The 19644-nt window shown below is 52.7% G+C and overlaps 1 protein-coding gene across 3 annotated transcripts in view; it reads right to left on the reverse strand.

The window, feature by feature from the left end:
* Window positions 1–354: 354 nt before the first annotated feature.
* Window positions 355–19644, reverse strand: part of TANGO2 (transport and golgi organization 2 homolog) — a 40486-nt gene continuing 21196 nt past the window's right edge. For all 3 annotated transcript variants that reach the window (XM_045291585.1, XM_045291586.1, XM_004701200.2), the window contains 7 exons: window positions 14285–14373; window positions 8321–8440; window positions 7717–7831; window positions 5768–5838; window positions 4638–4791; window positions 2967–3071; window positions 355–563 (listed from right to left, as the gene is read on the reverse strand). In XM_045291585.1, coding sequence (XP_045147520.1) covers window positions 443–563; window positions 2967–3071; window positions 4638–4791; window positions 5768–5838; window positions 7717–7831; window positions 8321–8440; window positions 14285–14373 — 775 coding nt within the window. In that variant the 3' untranslated portion in view covers window positions 355–442. The remainder of the gene's footprint in view (window positions 564–2966; window positions 3072–4637; window positions 4792–5767; window positions 5839–7716; window positions 7832–8320; window positions 8441–14284; window positions 14374–19644) is intronic.

Raw genomic sequence — 19644 nt, forward strand, 5'->3', positions numbered from 1 at the left:
TTGTGTGTATAAGTGTATGTGGGATGTGTGTACATATGTGCCTTTTATATATCATTTGTGCCCATAAATGTATATACATGTGAGTGTGAGCATTTGCAAATGTGTATCTTATGTCTGCAAGTGTGCGCACATGTGTGTGTATGCTCTATGTGCAAATGTATTGTATATGTGTAAAGGCACGTGCCTGTGTGAGCATGGGTACCTGTGTGTACAAGTGTGTGTATAACTATGAGTTGTATGGGTGATATGCATGTGTCTGGGGGCTGGTCATGTACATTTACCTATGCAAAACACACCTAGGACCTGGTGTCAGACATGGTCCCCCCAGGCTGGGCATGGACACAGATCACAGCCCTGATCCCTGGGATGCTGTCTGAGTCTCCCATTTGTGCAATGTGGGTGTGGAGGGTCCTGTCTGTGCCAGCCCCATGTGGGAGTGGGGTTAGCTCTGTAGCCTGAACTCGTGGGTACTGGTCTCCCAGCGGGTGGGGTCCTCGTCCAGCATGCTGCGCTCTGCAAAGGTCACCTGGCCATCTGTATCCACAAGGATGATGGTGTTGGTTCTGAAAGAGAGTGCAGGACCAAGTTGCTGACTGCCCGGGGTCCACCCTGCCCCTCAGATGGCTCCTTTGGGGATGTAGAAGGACTCATTTGAGGGCTTCTGGGCTGCCAGCCAGGTGATCTAACTGCCCCTCCCCTCCCAGGTTCCCACTGAAGCCCCACCCTTCTCTGAGCCCATTATCTCCGCCTTGGACCTTCCCCAGCACCAGCCCCCACCAGCCCCGCTTGCCTTGAGGCATCTGGGATGCTAGCTGTCTCTGGCCAATGGGCTCATGGGCCATGGGAAAACTAGCTCCTCTGCCCAGAATGCTGTGCTGAATCAGCTGCGGCCAGCCCTGCCCGCCATCCATCCACCCAACTAGGACCCCAATCAAGTCTGCAAGCAGGTCTTGCTCTCCTGAGAGGCTGGGTTCTCCCTCCTCAATCACCTGTCCCTCACTGCCCAACACCACCGACAACTGATCTCAATTGGCCCTGCCCTTCCCAACACAGCACTGAGCTGCTAACCACAAGGTCAGTGGTTCAGACCTCCCCCCAGAAGCCCCTTGGAACAGCTCCACTGTCTTCGAGAGCTGCTGTGAGTTGGAATCAGCTCAACAGCAGTGGGTTGGGTTTTGTTTCTCTGGTCTGAGCTGTCACACATGGGGTGACCAGACCACCCCTGGACAGACTGAAGGGCCAACCAGTTCAAACCCAGTGCTCAGCACCAGCCGGGCGCAGACACATTGAGGCCATAAGTGCAGGTGAATTAGTTCTGGAAAGAAACCAAATCACCCAGATGGAAGTCCATGGCCTGCCTTCCCCCTCCCACCCCCCCCCACCCACTTCAAGGTGAAGAAAGCGTCAGCAATTAATCTAGTTGCCTGGCCTTGCTGCTGCCCACTGCCCCCCACCCCCCACCCCCCAGTAGACTCTGGAAATCAAATCCTCTGGCTGCATTCCCAATAGCCCCTGGCTCTCCTGGGTCTCCAGGCCTTCTGGTTCTATCCCCCTGCCTCCTGAGGGTGCTGAGCTAGACACTGGTCACCAGGCCTTGGCCTACTGTCAGCAGGTAGAATGAGGCTGCCCTGCACTGCCTATGAGCACCACCACTTCCCCCTCCCCCCCACAGCCTCATGGCAGTGGGGTTGGGGAAACAGACTGGTTAACCAAGTGTGGGGGTGGACACGGTAGTAGAAATGGCTGGTACCTGTCACTTCCCACTGGACCCTGACTACATGACAGACTCCCCCATGGGGCCCAGGGGGTGAGGGGGACCAGCACTTTCCAGCTGCTGGCACTGGAGCGCCCATGGGACTACACTGTCCTGGGCCCAGGGCAGCAGCAGGGTCTGAAGGTGTAGGCTCCAGGCTGGAGCCTGCGAAGGCCCTCCCAGCAAGGCCCCCTGCCTGAGGCACTATGGCTGCAGCCTCTGGAGCCTCCTATGGTGCTGGATCCTTGGAGGCATCTTCTGCCCACTCAGGCCTGCCCACCCTGGGCCAGCACTTCCCCTCCCTCTTTGCCCCGCAGCACAAGTTGTCAGAACCACTGTGCCCCACAATGTGGACCCAGCATTGCTAAGGGATTGTAGCCATAATGTTGCCTGAGCAAAGACATTATCTCATGCTCGACCACCGGCCTGTTGACCAGGTGCCTCCTCCCCCCACCTGCCCTGGGCACTGCTGGCACCTGATGGTGGGCTGGCAAGGGCCAGAGGAGATGGGGACTTGAGGTCCCACCAGCTGCTCATGACCACACAAACCAGCACAGCAACCCCTCTAACCTCACTAGGGGTTCTTGCCTATCTCTCCTCAGGCCTGGGCTAGTCCAACAACTCCACCCTCACCCATATATTACAGACCCCATTGAGCACATAAGAGAGGGGAGAAGGGAGGGTGTGCCCACAACCTGCTCTGAAGACCGCATCCCGCCCCCACCTGATAGTAAAGCCAACTCCAACGGCTCCTGGGCTGACGCTGCCTCCCAAGCTGAACTGACCAAGTCCTGGTCCTTGTCCCACAGAGGACAGGCCAGATCCAAAGACTCAGGTGAGCAAGCAAGGGGGAGCCTCTCCCTGTCCCCATCACAATCACAGGTATTGTCAACATGAGCATCCCTTGTGCCCCCTGCCCATCTCATGCACCCCCCCGAGTGGCTGGACATTGGTTCCTCTCCTAGACATCCCTCCCCGACCCCCAAGAAGGCTCAGACTTGCATCCAGACCTGCAAGGCCCTGTGTCTGACTAGCCCAGCAGAGCACACCAAGAGAAAACGGCAGCTCTTTCTAGTTTGGGCAGAGACTGCAGCCTAGCCCACTGGTCTACCCTGCCTTGGCTAGCTTGAGAGCCCAGGGAGCCTAGGATTCCTGGCCTGAGGGCTGAGGTGTTGGCCCTCCAGGCCTGGGTCGGAGGCCCGCCTGCCCATACCTGGTGCCGTAGTCTGGGCAGCGCACACATACCGCCGCATACTTGTTGAGGATGGGCTGCACATACTCTTGGCCCTGCTCCACGATGGCTGGGTCTGGCAGTTGTCTGGAAGGACAGGGGTGTGGTCCCTGTCCATCAGCTCCTCAGCTGCCCCTGCTGTGGCTGGGCAGAGCCATTCAGGCTGCAATAGCATCTCATTTCCTACTCCGCCCCCCTCCCCCAGCCTCTGATGTGGACCGAGAACCCATTTTCCTGTTTCAGGACCTCAAGTCCCTGCCCACCCTAACACTTGCAGATGCCATCACTGAGTCCAAGTCTCTGGGCAGTCAGCTCCTCTAGCCAGGGCCCCTGGCATGGGCTGGCCCAAATGGCTTTCCAAGGACTATGGAGCCCTGCACACAGGAGGGCCTAGTACTCAGCGCTCCCCATGCTCTGTTTGTCTGACACAATGGAGGTCCAGTTGGAGCACTGCTGGGCTGAAGGGGGTTTCTCCAGAGAGGACACAGTGCCAGCCCTTGGGGGTTGTTCCCACTCCTCTGAGGGACCCGAGTGGGAAAGGTGGGAGCTGCAGCATGTGGAGCATCTACAGAACCTGCGTGGGGTGACTGCAGCCAAGTGTGGCTGGGCCGGACTGGGCTAGAGAAACCTCCAGAAAAGGGTGAGTGAGGGTAGGGGATGGGGGAAGTTTGAAGCACAGACTTGGCTTAGCAAGTACCAAAGCTAAGAGAAGGGAAGGGGGTCAAAGGCAGGGAGGGTCCTTAATGATTGTTTTCCTGTAGTTACTCTGTACATTGTGGGACCCCTGGGAAACCCAGGAGAAGACCATAGGGCAGACAACGAGGAGCTACGGGATGAGGAGGGGGCCACTGGGGGCTTGGCTCAGGGAGGAGTAGGGCATGCCCAGACCTGCCTTCTGAATAGGTCCCCAGGGGCAGTGGGCTGGGTGGAGTGGACCTGGGAGATCCAGTCAGGATGGTAGCCTAGCCTGGAGGGGGAAGGCAGAGAAGCAGGTGGAGGCAGCACTGTCTGTCTGGGCAAGCACTGTGGCCCCACTGGGAAGACACAGGCTACAGTGAGTGGCACCAGGACAAGTACCCAGTAGGAGAATGTTCCTCACACCCACAGTGGCCCCAGAAGGGGGGATTCTTTCACTCCAATCTGTGACATTCCACTGGAGGTGGTTCATGGCCAGGTGACTGTCACAGTCAGACCCCAGACCTGATCTAAAGGGAGCTGGTCTTTTCTGTGGTTGGTTCTGCTACTCAGTGCTCACTAAGCACTTGGACCTTTCTGGAATCTTCCACTAGTCTTCCAGCTCCTCTCAGCCCCACATGATCTGATTGCACCCTCCAGGACCTCCCAGCTTCCCAGCAGGGAAGCTTGCAGCTACTTCACCTCTCCATCCTACACAAACCTCCCCTGTGCTGGGGACTAGATATGGATAAGGGTGAGGGGTGCAGTTTTGGCTGAAAAAGTAGGCCTTGGGAGACTCCACACAGGTGCTGGGCTGGAGCTTAGGGGGAGGGGAGAAGGGACCCTGCCTTTGTTTGCTGGGTCACTCCTGTCAGGGCAGCCAGGAGCCCCAGGAAGCACTTGCTGGGCCACCTCCAGATCACCTATTGCTGCTCCCAAAAGCCCCAGTACCCACCCACCCCAAATGTGCTCACTTACGCCTCCTCGTTGTTAAGCACGCTGAGGAGCTGGGCAATGAGGGCGTCCTTGGACAGAGTCTGGCTCTGCTCCACAATCTCCTGGAAGAGCCGCTTCCCAAAGCTCAGTTTCCGCCACGGCGTGTCCAGCAGGGCATTGCTTAGCCCATAGATGCCTGTGAGAAGCAGGGTCAGCCTGGCCAGCACATGGCAAGTTGACTTCAGGGTGAATGCCCAAGACCCCCAGTTTATAGGGCTTTCAGCCAGGCTTGTGTGAAGGGAGTGCCAGGGGAACAGCCCAGAGCAGTAGGCAGATGCAGACCAGGTAGAGGCTGAGGCCGCCCACCCACCTGTGCCTTGACCACACAGCGAGCCAGGAGCACAGAAGCCAACAATCTGGAAGGTCTAAGGAGACCGTGGGTGAGCAGGTGAGGGAAGAGGGCTTGTCCTGAAAACTAGCTAGCAATGCACAGCAGGGTCCTCAGGAAGGAGCCCAGATAGGTGGCCAACCTATCCCTTGCCCCAGTATCTCACTCCCATGTCTGTCTGTCAATCCATCCATGCATCCATCTACTCACACACCCATCCACTTATCTACCTACTCACCCATCAATCTGTCCATCCATCCACCCCGCACCCATCTACTCCTTCACCCTCCAAGCAGGGCCCGCCCATCCATCCATCCATCCATCCCTGCCTCTCCTTATTTAACAAGAAAAAAACTATCTAGTGTACATCCGTCTAAAAAGGTGAAAAGTCAAGGGTGGGAGAATCAGAAACCCAAGGCCAAAAAGGCCACCACTTGGGGTCAATCCCAGGTTGGTGATTACAGAAACTGGCAAACATCAGGGACATATTCCTACCCCCACTCCCACCCCGCCAAGTAGGCATGGGCAAGGACTCAGTGAAAACAGAGTCCAGCCTCCCATTGCCAAGTGGAGTATCCTAGATCAAATGGTGTCCAGATCAAGGTCTCACACATGTTAACAGAAAATGGTATTTATCTTGAAAGAACAAAAAAAGGTAAACAGCATGAACTTGAGTTGGCCAGGTATCAGTGCATAGGCCCAGAGTCTCTCTTTGAAGGGAGGTGCTGCTTTGTTGGCTTGAGCAGCCCCCCACCCTGTTTGTCCAAGCACTGAGGGGACTCACCTGGAGTGAGAACTATGGGCTCAGGCTGCCCTCGGTTTCCATAGTAACACATAACGTCTCCCTTGGCTGTGCTGCGGGTGAATGAGAGGAAGGGATCAGGTGGGCCCTCAGTCTGAGCCAGGAGCCTGACTCGGCAACCACCTGGGAAAAGCCAGCCCACCTCCACCTCTGCCTCTCAGGCAGGCTCTCGTCCAGTGTCACAGGGGACCACTGGCTTGGGAGGTGGCAGCATATCAAAAGCCCTCCTGCCTAGCCCAATTCCCTCCAAGTGTGGGTCCCGCCTGGCTACAACAGCAAAACCCATGGAGGAGACAGGCCTATGACCTCCGGAGTATTGCTCACCAATGGGGTATAAGCAGCTGCCTATAAACTACCAGGCGGCACCTGGCTCAATCCTATTCAACAGCGTCTACATCCCACTGAGTCCCTCCCCCTGGAGGAGCCCTGGCAGATGGGGGCACCATGGACACCTACCCCGGAGGCACCTCTGGCCTCCAGCTGTGCTTGCTGGTGATGGTTGCATTTTAATATCATTTAAATTTCTAAAGAGCTGAAGATGTTCTATTTCCTTCATACCAGCTAACACTGGACACATCTTCCCTTCTGGAGCAGCAAATGCAGGGCAAGGAGCAGGTACAAGTCAGACAGGGGCCTCCGGTCCCTTCTCCTTCCTGCTGATCTGCCTGCAAGCAGGGCCCATGTTCCTGCCCCATCCCTTGCACCCCCAGCCCAAGTTTTGACCCCCTTTTTCCTCAGCTGATCCTTGGTTCCTTTCTTGTTAACTAGTGGCTGTTAATTTAGGAGGTTTTTCTTACAAGAAGAAAGCTTGAGTTCATGTGGACGCGTGGCAGTGATGCCACTGCATGCCAACTGAGAGGAACTGACCCAGGCTGCGGCTGTGAGCTAGGGTACCATCCCTCCCCTTGGAACCTGGGCTTCGTCACCAGCACCCTATCCAGGCTGCATGGCTGCCGCCAGCCTTCACAAGCTGTCTCCAGGGAGATGGAGCCCTCCTTTGCATCCTTGGAGATCTCGTCTCCTAGGGGACCTGCAGAAGCCTCATGTCCACTCTGAGGGAGCACCTGGGTGCCTGAAGTCCCTCTACCCAGCACCGACTCCTGCCAGTGGGACAACCTCAAGGTACCCCTTAGGGGGAGAACTCTTGGGAACAAAGGAGCATGGGCTCTGCTGTCTAGTGAGTGGACTAGCCAGGAAGAAAGCACCCTGGCAGGGAGTGCCTGTGTGCAGAGGACCCACCTCCCTTCCCCTCTGTCCTTGGCTCTGTCCTGTGGTGTACCACACGCCAACCAGCAGGGTAGGATCTGATCCCTCCACCTACTGGGCCTGCAGCACGGAGCTGGGGGTGCACTCAGGCAACCCCACTGCTATCAAGTTTATTCTGACTCACAGTGACCCTACAAGATAGAGTAGGATTACCCCATAGAGTTTTTGCAGGTGTAAATCTTCAAGGAAGCAGACTCCCTTGGAATGCCTGATGAGGGTGAGCCAGCAACCTCAAGGTCAGCAGTCCAGTGCTTAACCCACTATACCACTAGGGTGCCTGATCCCACCATAACCCCAAACTCACAGCCATTCTGACTCCAAGTCACCCTCTAGGACAGAGTAGAACCATCCCATCAGGTTTCCGAGGCTGACAACTTGATCTTTCTACTATGGTGGGTTCGAACCCCTGGGCCTTGCGGTCAGCAACCCAACACTCAACCCATGTGCCACCAAGATCACAAAAGAAAACAAACCCATTGCTCTGGGGTCAATTTAGACTCAGAGTGACCTGACAGGACTGCTCCACAGGGTTGCTAAGACTGCCCGTCTTTATGGAAGCAGACAGCTCATCTTTCTCTCAAGGAGCTGCCAGTGGGTTCAAACTACTGACCTGTCATACAGAGCCTGCTGCACTACCAAGGCCCCATGTGCTGGGCCAGACCTACCTTAAATCAGCCGTGATCAGATTGAAGCCGTTGTACAAGTGCCCCTCTGTGGAGATCTTCTTTAGGTAGGACAAGCTGTCTATGTCATTGGTCAGGAAGTGGGCGGCCAGCTCACCTGTGGGTGGGGAGCAGGCACCCGTGGCTGAGACTGCAGGGAGAAGCTGAGCCCTTCCCTGCAGGAAGACTGATGGGGACCCTGAGGGAGAAGCTATCAGAGACGCAACCAGAGATCTGGTGTCAGGCTGACTGCCACCCTGGCTGGGCAGGGAGATGCCATGACCATTCAGTGTCTGGTGGTCTGCTTTGATTGTCCCTCCCACTGTGCCCACACTGGAAACCCAGCCTAAGACACACAGCAGTCTCTGAGGGAAGTATTCATCTACAGAGCAGAGCTCTCAGGACATCAGTTCTAGAAATATCAAGGACATCCACAACCCAGCCAGTGGGTGAGGGAGGGCAGCCACAGCCGTCAGGAAGAAGCTTGGCTTGGACACCATGTGGAGGGCACTCTGAGAGGCATGACACATCATCTCAGACAAGGGACAGTATCCTAGAAGCCTCAACTGCAGGCTGCCTGTCCCTCCACACTGCCCTGGGTACCTACCTCTGCCCCGGGCATCCCTGTCCAGCCTCGGCTGCAGGTAGTTGGTGAGTGCCGCCAGTTTGCCCCGCGTGCTGATGCCAAGCCACGTCCCGCCTTCCTTCCCTTCCTCCATGTCCAGCCCTGCAGTGGACAGTGGTGTCACCATCAGCAGTGCCCAACAGGTGGCACCAGCCCCAGTCTCGTTCCCCTACCCCAAGAGTAGATGCAGCTCAGCCCAGCGCCTGATTTTTTAAAGACATAATTTCAATCCGTAACAGGTCAAGTTGAAGCTTCCGGTCCAGGGGCCATGCTTTGAGAAGCCCTGGCCTCACATCCCGCACACAGGGTTCACTGATGGCATCTTCTAGCCCCAACCTGCATGCAGTGGACCCTGGGCACCCCCGGTGAGGTAAGACAGTGTCCCCATGTCACTAGGCTGTTGCTAGCTGCTGCTGCATTGGCCCTGACTCATGATGGTGGGGAGAACATAAGGCTATTCCATCTGGCACCATCCCAAATAGTTGTGCATCAGAGCACTGGAGTCCACAGGGCTGTCACTGGCTGATTTGGGGGAGACCACCACTCAGTCTTGGTCCCCAGTCTGTCTTGGTCCAAAAGCTCTTCTGAAACCTGCTCAAAACCATAACGACACACTGAGAGTATAGGAAGTGGCTGAGTGAGAATCAAACCCACATCTCTTGCCTGGAAAGTGAACCAGCACTGCCTTAGTCGCTAGGAGACAGACACTGCTGAGTGGCGGGTAGGCTGGTCATCTCAAAATCAGTGCAAAGAATGAACAATTCTGTGCACCCGAAGCTCCTCCTCAGCTGGGAGCAGCACAGATGGAAGAGCAGGGTGGGAGGTGCCTCATCTACAAAAATCAATGTAACAATATCACGAGGTATCTCCTGCTCACTGCCCGCCTTGCAGTTCTCATTTCCTCTTCTGAGGCCATCAGTCCCTTGGCCCCTGACCAGACACTTTCAGAAGGATGTCTCCTCAGCTGCAGGGCAAATCAGTCTTTCCAGCATCCTCATGACCTCACTCCTGTGAGGTCAAGGTTGGTGTCAACTTGACTGGGCTAAGACTCTCTGTGGCTGGGCCCTTATGATGTCATCGTCCCTCATGACGAGACCGGATCTAATGGAATCACCTTCCATGATGGGCTGTGCTATGGGCAGCCAAACAGCAGAAAGGGGGTGTCTTCACAGGTGGAGCCTGCTTCCAATAGATGTGGAGATTTTGGCAAGGCTTGTGAGCAAGGCCAGGTTGAATAAAGAAATAAATCCAGTGACACTCATATATGTGCAAGAGAGCTTTATATCAAGAATTAATTATATATCAGAAAAACACCCCAGCCCAGTCCAGATCAAGTCCACAAGTGCAATCCTAGTCCATAAATCCAATGCTAGTCAATAATCTCTCTTCAGACTCACGCAGCCACATGCAATGATGCGAAACGCAGGAGGATCACAGGCCGGTGGATGTAGATCAATGGCGGTGTCTCTGGCAGCTCTCTGAGTGATTTGACAGTAGGAAGATGAAGCAGAAAGAGGAAGAAGTTCCCAGGACCTTCCATATGAGAAGGCCATGCCCACAAAGAGGCACCATCAGACTGTGACCTGATTGATAAGCTAAGCCTCCACCCCTACACTTCAAGGTGACACAAAATTATGTCATTCCCACAGCTTGCTTGTTTTGCTGGGTCTGGATTCTGCACCTGGCTGGCTGACTGACATGCAGTCCTTTGGACTTGAGCCAAAGGCCTGCCACATTGCTCGCAGACCTTGGAGTTATTCACCTCGACAGCCAACAGCCTGCTATGTAACCTTCCTATCTTGCCCATCAGCCCTTGCAGCTACATGAATCAGGACAAGCCTCCAGCCTCCATTTGACTCATGGAATTGACACTTGCCAGCATCTACAACTGTATGAGCCATTTCCTTGAGATAATCCTCTCCCACCCCAGCCCCCCACACCTGTATGTAAACTTTATTGATTTTGCTTTTGTGCAACATTGAACATAAGACAACTCCCCAGGCATTGTATGTGTGTATAAGAGATATCTTCTGCCTAAACTTCACAACTCAAACAAGTTCGGAATTACTATTTTGTTGTTGTACTTGCCAGTGAATCAGCTCCAACTCACAGTGACCCTATATACCAGGGGTCCTCAAACTTTTTAAACAGGGGGCCAGTTCACTGTCCCTCAGACCCGTTGGAGGGCCGGACTATAGTTAAAAAACAAAACAAAAAACCAACTATGAGCAAATTCCTTTGCTCACTGCACATATCTTATTTTGAAGTACAAAACAAAATGGGGCAAAAACACCCAGCAGCCTGGATAAATGTCCTCGGTGGGCCGCATGTGGCCCGTGGGCCATAGTTTGAGCCATAGTTAGAGGACGTCTGTTATATACAACCAAATTAAACTTCTTGGCCCTATGCCATCCTTACAATTGTTACATTTGAGCCCACTGTTGCAACCACTGTGTCAATGTATCTCGAGGGTCTTCCTTGTTTTCCGCTGATCCTCTTATTGCCAACCATGATGTCTTTCTTCAGGGACTGTTCCCTCCTGATACATGTCCAAAGTATGCTGTGGTGGTCACATAATTTCATGTTAACTTGATAAATAAGTGTAGGGGTGGAATCTAGCCTGTCAATCAGGTCACAGCCTGCTGCTGCCTTCTTGTGGGTGTGGCCTTCTCATGAGGAGTCTGGGTCCTCTCTCTCCCTCTCTCTGCCTTCATCTTCCTGTTTACAGGTTTACAAGCCATGAGGAGACCTGCTGAGAACTGGAAGTGCTCTCGTTCTCTCTGCTTCAACTTCCTGCTGTTGAGACACTCAGAGAGCTGGAGGATCCATGTGGAGACCTGTGCCAGAGCTGAGATGCTTCCACCACCAGCAGATCCACAAAACTTTGCATCCACCAGCCTGTGATCTTCTTGCATTTGGCATCGTTGCATGTGTTGAGTGAGTTTGAAGAGGAATTTATGGACTAGTATTGGACTAATGGGCTAATATCGGACGTATGGACTTGATCTGGACTGGGCTGGGATGTTTTCTTGATATACAATTAATCTTTGGTATAAAGCTCTCTCTTGCAAGTATGGGTGTCTCTGGATTTGTTTCCCTAGCCTAACCCAGCCTAACACATGTGTGAAGCAAAGCCTTGTCTCACCATCCTCACTTCTAAGGTGCATCTTGGCTGTAGTTCTTCCAAGCTAGATTAGTTTACTCTTCCAGTAATCCAAGATATAGTCAATAGTCTTCACCAACACCATAAAGAAGAATGCATCAATTCTCTAATCTTCCGTAGACCACTACCCAGTTTCCACATGTATTTGAGGTTATTGATCAAGCCTATGGCCTGGGTCAGGCCCACCTTCATCCTCAAAATGACTCTTTGCTCTTTAAAGAAATCTGTGATGAAGATTTGCCCAATATAACATGTCATTTGTTTTCTTGACTGCTGCTTCCATGGGTATTGATTGTGGATCCAAATAAAATGAAATATTTTAAAACTATCAGCATCACAACACACAGGGCATTGCTAACAAGGCAAATGGTGGCTGCTTGGGACTCAAACTCAAGTCCCCTGCATGGAGCCTTTCCTGTCCCATGCTGTCAGTGGGGGCCTATCTTGGGTTCACCAGTCCCTGTCCAAATGGGCCAGGGAAGGGGCAAAGGGCCCCGGAGAGCCTGAGGAGCAGCTTCCCTGGACCCATAAGGCCACACCTAGACTGGCTGGTACCCTGGAGTTCTCTGTCAGATCTGCCAGTGTTTGCCTAACAACTGGAGAACAAGCCAGTCAGCGGGACCCGTGGTCTGGCCAGGGTGTCCATGCAGCCCACCCTGTACACTAGAACTGCTTGCTATCTATGAGAGATGGCCATTTGCTAGGGCAGGAGACCCAGCTGTCACTTCCATTCATTCCCAAACACCTTGGGAAGCACAGGTACCCGGCATCTAACTGGTCACCAGAAGGTGCACCATCCAAGCCGTTGCTCTCCAGACTGAGGCCCAGACCTCCCTGGAATGAGGGCTACTTACACATTTGTGTAGGCATGTATGTAGATGAAAACACACACAACACCGACACTTTACAAAATGACTGGTTTGCACCCCTTAGAAAGTCAGCCCTGTGAACTTTCGAGAAGTAAATGAAGAGCCCTGGTAGTGCATTGCTAACTGAAAGGTCAGCAGTTCAAACCCACAAGCCACTCCTTGGGAGAAAGAGGCAGCAGTCTGCTTCTGTGAGATACTGACAGTATTGAGCCACCCTGGGGAGCTGTCTTACTGTGTCTACTAGGGTCACAGCCATGGAGCTGTCTATAGGGTTTCTGAGACTGTAGATCTTCATGCGAGCTGACAGCCTCATCTTCCTCCTGTGGCAGCTCAATGCTTAAGCCACATTACCACCAGGGCTTCCATGACTCATTGGTAATGTGTTTTAAAGGATAAACAAAACAGAGTGTGTACAATGGAATCGCCCCAAACCAACCTCACGACCATGGAGTCGATCCTATGAGACAGGGGAGAATTACCCTTGTGGGTTTCTGAGACTGTTACTGTTGACAGAAGTAGAAAGCCTCGTCTTTCTCTCCAGGAGCAGCTGGTTGGGTCCAACTGCTGACCTTTGGGTTAGCAGCTCAACACTAGCCTGCACTTGCCACACAGCTCCTTCATGGAACATCACTCGGCTGTAAAGCAACATGAAGTCTGACTCATGCCATCCCCTGGATGAATGTGAAGCAAAAGAGAGTCCGGGGAAGATGCAAATTGTATGAAATGAAGCAGCCAGAGGTTGTTAATTAATGGTTACTAGAGGTGGGGGAGGGGGGAAAGGGCTTTGTTTGGGCGGGGCACAAAGTTTAGGTGAAGAGGGTAGGTGAGATGGTGACACGTGTGAAAAGTGCCATCAGGGTGGCTAGAGTTGTCGGTGTGGAAGCTGCTGTGTCAGCCACATTTGGGGGTGTTTGTTTTCACCACACAGATGTTAGAGGCAACAATAAGAACTGGCTGAAGACTCTGCAGAGCAGATCTGTTTCCCAGTGAGATGGGTTTGGTTTAGTTTCATGCCACTGAGGGCCATCCCTACCGTGAAGCATCCCTCCTCCCACCTCTCCTCCCTGTGCTTCCTGCTTCCACTCTCCTCTCTCCTCGCCCTGCTGAACTTGGTCCTGGGGTCAATGCTGACACCACCACCCCCAATCTCTAATGGTTGACATGCTAAGGTGTGTGTACCTCCCAAGCTTTATCGTTCCCCTTATAACCCTGTCTGAAGGAGCCCCAATGCCCATGTGGTTACATGTTGGGATGTGTAACCCAGCAGTTCGAAACCATCAGCGACTCCTCAGGACAAAAGAGACACTTTCTATTCCCGCAAAGAGTTACAGTCACAGAAACCCCCAGGGGCAGCTCTACCCTGTCATATAGGATCGCTATGATTCCACGGAAGTGAGTTTGGTTTGAGTTACGGGCCTGTCTATTGTTTGGCTGAAAATTGAGCCACGGAGGTGAGGTGAATTCTAGACCTGACAGGTGACTAAGGGCCATCATCTCCAGGGTTCCACCAGTCTCTATTTGATCAGTGATCTTGGTCTTTCTTCTCATTTTGAATTTTGTTCCACAAGTCTCTCCAGCTCTATCCAGAATCGGCCGATGGGATCCCTTTCAGTGGATCGACTGCTCCTTCTGGAACCCCACTGGAAGACCCCCAGGGACCGGGGCTCAGGATACCACATGGCCTGTGCCTGGTGGACAATTGGGGGATGGCCAAGGCAGGCACCACTGGCCTAGCTTGGGCCCCAGACCCATGGGAGACTCAGCTTCCCTGCGCCTACCCTCATATTCTGTGTCTCCTTAAGAACCAGTCAAAACGGACTGGGAAGCTCTCCCCCGATTCAAGTTTGTCCACCAGGCCAGGTGCCAGTGATGCCACATGACACAGCCCCAGAAATGGAGGCACAAGTGACTTACCACTGAGGATCTCATTGTTGGTCCCCCAGAAGTCGGCTCGCTTGGAAAGGCGGTGGTAGAACTCATCTCGGTTGGCTGCTAGGATGAGCCTGAAAGGAGAAAGCTCCCAGAATAAAACAGAAGCAAACCCCCCAAATAAAACAAACGTGGACACATGACTCAGCACTTGACCACGGGCAAAATGGTGGGGGTCTGAACCCACCTACAGGATCCTCTGAATAGGCCTGGCCATCTGCTTCCAAAAGGTCACACCCTCTGCGCTGTCTTAATATTCCCTTCTCTACGTACTATCTCTGGGGTCATTGCAATGGCTACCCAGGAACTCACTGACACAGCTCCAGATGAAAGGGCTTCTTTAGGAAGTCTAACAAGTTGTCAAGCCGGGGCAGCCAGTGAGAAACACTCAGGGCTGAGTTGTTTCTCCGGACAGGTTACAAAGTTCTGGCAAGTCTGTTAATAAATGGCCAGAGGGCGTACCACTCTGCTGTAGGCCTCATTCAACTAAAGCTCTGTGAGTCAGCAAACCCAGCTCCTTGAATTAAGTGCCCAGGGACACCCCGCTCCAGTCAGCCTCACCCTGAAGATACTCAGCTCCATTTCCATGAGTCAGCAAGTCCACCTCCCCCAGTGAGGGCTTGGGGGCACCCCACTCCATCAGCCAACCCCGCACAAAAGCACTCAGGTTTACTTGCTCCGTGGGCTGGGAAGTCCATCACGCTGTTCCACGCCCTGATCCCTGCTTCTACTCCTATGATGGTAGAACTATCATCTGGATCCAAATGGTTCACTACATGAGGATCTCGGGTCCAGAAGTTACGCCCCTCTCCGAGCTCTTGCTGGTAATGAAGCTCCTGCTTCTCAGAGGGCTCATTTTATACACAGCAGGATGGCTCTCTAGGGAAACCTGTTTGCAATTGCTCACAGGTGGTCCTATCAGACTCACCAGACCCATGCAGGGAAAGGTTGCTAGGACATTTTGGCTCAGAGGAGTGACTTAAATAATGAAATAATGCGTTGCCCCTGCAACCCTGAAACACCTATGAAGCAGTTCTACTCTGTCCATGTGGCGCTGCCATGAGTTGAAGCCAACTGGAAACCTCGAATGCCAAGAAGAAAATCAAAACAGGCACTGCGCTGCACAAACAGGCCACAGGCCCACAGATACCCGCCCCACCTCCAGTTCCACGGGACAAGGGGCTGCAGCAACCCCAGCAGGTCACCCTGGGCATGTCCCTCATCCACCTGGAATGGTGGTTACCAAGCATGCCCCGGGCCCACCACAGATGCCCCTCACACACCCTGAATACATCCAGCAGGGGGCTACGAGATACTTGGAAAAGCAAACACACCCATCATACACACCCAGTGGCCAGTGAGAGGGCACGCCCCCACCCCACCCCACCCCGCAGCATGTGCTGGACTGTTTGGGGTGGGCGTGGTGTTCTCTGTATTTTTCTGTTTGCATTGTGAATGAAACAAGCATCTCCTTCATAATTCTAATTGCTAGGTAGCTAGCATAGGGGCTGGGGCGTGCATTATGCATGTTCAGAGGTTTGAGGTCTAGCCAGGAAGGGGAGGTACATCTGGGTGGGCGCTGCACCTGGATTGGCCCACCTAGGCCAGGTGAATTCAATTCAGCCAATGAGGTCGACCAGGGCCGTCCACCACGCCTCCCCTTGGAATACTTGAAAAAGGCAGGAGGCAGAGCCGACCATGTGACTTTCAGACCAGCTTCTAGGGAGGCTGCATGAGGTGAGGGGCTCTGCGGGTGCCTGTGTAAACCTAAAACTTCTCTCATAAAACCCACTTGGATCACAAACCAGGCTTCGTATATCTCGCCCCCGAGAGATCTAACCGCACCTGACATCAAGTAGGTTCAGAATCCATAGCCACCCCATGCCCAATGGAAGCAAGCATACCTGGTCCTGCACCATCCTCACAATGCTAGGTAGATTTCAGACCATGGCTGCAGCCTCTGTGTCAATCCACCTCCTCAAGGGCCTTCCTCTTTTTCACTGCCTCTCTAGTTTACTGTGAGGACTAAGGTACACCTGATTCAAGCCTTTGTATTTTCCCATTGCCTCGCATGCATGTGAAAGTTGGACATAGAATAAGGAAGACCAAAGAAGAATTGATGCATTTGATGCAGAAAAATATTAAAAGTACCATGGACTGACAAACGAATAAACCAATCTGTCTTGGAAGAAGTAAGGCTAGAGGGCTCCTTAGAAGCAAAGATGGTGAGAGACTTCCTGTTACATACTTTGGACATACTAGGAGAAACCAGTTCCTAGAGGACATCATGCTTGGTAAAATGGGGGGGCAGCGAAAGGGAGGAAGGCCCTCAACGAGCTGGACTGACACTGGGGCTGCCTCAATGGGCACACACACAAGAACAAGTGTGAGGATGGGGCAGGACCACGCGTGTTTCCTTCTGTTGTGCATACGGTTGCAATAGGTGGGAGCTGACCTGATGGCACCTAACAATAGCTCTACTTTACCAAGCAGGATAGCCGTTTCCAAGAACCATTCCCCCCAGAGGAGGTGAAGATACTAACGTTTCAAGAATCCTGCTTTTGCAATATTCCTGGGTGGTGTCAGCAGTTTGCACCTGGCTGTTAATCGAAAGGTGGGCAGTTCGAACCCACCTGGTGGTTCCACAGAAGAAAGGCCTGACACTCTGTTTACGAGAAGATGACAGCTGAGAAAACCCTAACGGGATGGTTTAACTCTATAACAGGGGTGGGTGGGATCCACCAGACAGCCATAGGCATGGTGCTTTTGTTTTGCTTACATTTTGCTGCAGGAACCGATCTGAGCTTTGCTGTTATTTTAAAATACTGTTAAATAAGAACAAACCGGACAGTGCCCCAGCTCGCCCACTCGCTGTGTAATCAGAGGATAAGTGTTTGCCATCTGAAAGGGCACATTTTCCCAGGACAGCATGAAACAGGAATGCCATCTAAGATAAGCTCTACGGAGCCAGTGAGTTCAAGTTGGGCTGCTAAGCCCAGGGCAGTGGTTGTTCAAACTCACCAGCCACTCTTCAGGAGAAAGATGAGAGTGTGTGCTGTCATCAAGACTGACAGCTGGGGCACCCCTAGGGAGCAGTTCTACTGGCCTCAAAGGTCCCTGTGAGCTGGGATGGACTTGAGGTCAGGTAGTAGTATTCAAGTCCTGGGACCCCCTTGGAGGGGAGGGGCACCCAGAGCACGTCAGGAAGGACAGGCTGGGGGAGAGCAGTTAAGCAGAGAGCGCATATAGTGGCAGGGCTGACAGCTGTGAGCCTGAAACAGAGGGTGGGTCCCAGGGGAGGCCCTAAGCCATGTGTGGAGGGCATTTTTGCATGGAATGTTTGGAGTTAAGGAGTCAGCAGTTACCCAAGACCACCTCGGCTGAGACCACGACTGTGAGCATTCACCACCCCACCTCACCCAACTCTACTCTGCCTCAGGCCCTGCCTGGAGCCAGCTCTCAAAAGAGTAGTACCAGGTTTATGGAGGTGCTCCCAGGGTGTCACTCTGCCCCTGACAGGAGCCACAGTCATCCCAGAACTACTTGTCTCAATGTCACTGCCAAATTCTGGTCAGAATACTGACCCGTGATCTGTGGGGGGTGGTGAAGCCCACGTGAAGGAGAGGGTCTGAAGGCAAAGCTAGCTGAGTTGTAAGCCCAGCACAGTCCACCTGTCATGTCTACTGTCCCTTCTGCAGGGAAGCATCACTCGGGGACAGGGAAGGGTCTCCTCCCCATGTCCTCTGTCAGTATGCCCCACGAACTGTTGTGTCCCATTGCCAGCAAAACGTGCAAGCCATTCTGCTGGGCTAGTCTTCCTCATTCATAGTCCAAGTTTCCAATACATATGAGGCTAGCTGAACACACCATGGGGAGGGCAGATGCACCGTGGTGTTTAAAGCGACATCTTGGCTATTGGACACGTTGAAGAGGTCTTGTGCAGCAGATTCTCCCAATGCAGTAAGTCAAGTAAGTAACTCCCAATGCAGTTTCACATGGTCCCAGGCAAACATTTCCTTTTATTCCAATATCTCTAAACAGCCAAGGTCAGTGGGCAGTCAGGGAGGTAGGTAGGACAGTCTCTAATGCCCCCACGTGGCCAAGGGAATCTCTTCTGGTTGCAGCCCACAAAAGGCCTGTGCTTCTGGTTCTCAATATTTCCTTCTTCTTTATACCAAAGCAGCGCAGGAGTCCTGGTGGTATAGTGGCTACGTGTTGGGTTGCTAACCTCAGGGTCAAGCAGTTTGAAACCACCAGCTACTCCATGGGAGAAAGAAGAGGCTTTCTACTCCTACAAAGATTGACAGTCTTGGAAAACTCACAGAGGCAGGTCTACTCTCTGTGCTACAGGGTTGCTGTAAGTCAGAATCTCCTTGATGGATGTGAGTGTTGAGTTTCATACACAGCAGATTATACACCAGTCCAACAATGTCTATAGGCACCATTCAGTGACATCGGTGACATCCTTGAAGCTGTGGAATCATTCCTGCCTTGCTCTTCCAAACCTTCCCACTGCCATTTAGAGAACTCAGTGCCCACCCGTCATTTCTCATCTATTTGGCTCTGAGCCATGTGTAAGGTTGGGTGATGAGGGGGTGGGAGACACGGGACAAAACAGCAATCACGGAGAAGCTGACTGTGCATCCTATGGCATTTACTCGTCTATTTTTTAACACAAGGAGCGGCACGTGTGCTGACTTGATGGCTCGGGAACACTAATTGCTGTTATTTTTTTTAATCGTTTTATTAGGGGCTCATACAACTCTTATCACAATCCATACATACATCAATCAATTGTGTAAAGCACATTTAAAATATTTTTCCCTGTTACTCAGTTTTTTTAAGCCAATCTCTTTTATTACATTGTTTTATTTAATAGTTTTATTAGGGGCTCATACAACTCTTATCCACAAAATTGCTGTTATTTTTATCACAGGAGTTGTCATCCCATTGAATGGCTTGTGGCTTACCAGCGCTTTTGTGAAACTTAGGGCCCTAAGAAGGGACACAGAAGTGATTCCCCTCAAAGCCATTGCCTTTTGGTGCCTCAACTGGAACACAGTCTGTCTATGTGCAAGAGACTGGGTGAGGTTGTTAGTTTATTATGCCAACCTGGCCGATAAACACATGGGGTTAATTGAAGGGCAGAGGGATAAATGGCTCAGTGAGGCTTGCCTTTCGAGTTCTCAGGTCTCTTGCTTTGTGATGATCCGACTAGGGTGTAGCTGCCTTAGCAGTTCCCTGCTTCAACTTGCAAGGCTGACTTCCTGCAAGACATCCCCAAGGAGAAGCCACATGGACCTATCCCGATGCAGCCCTGGGTGCTGGAGCAGCCGTGTGGAGAC

The sequence above is a fragment of the Echinops telfairi genome, unplaced genomic scaffold, assembly GCF_000313985.2.
Source record: "Echinops telfairi isolate 266 unplaced genomic scaffold, ASM31398v2 ScPeMD7_70;HRSCAF=299, whole genome shotgun sequence".
NCBI classification, from domain to species: Eukaryota; Metazoa; Chordata; class Mammalia; order Afrosoricida; family Tenrecidae; genus Echinops; species Echinops telfairi.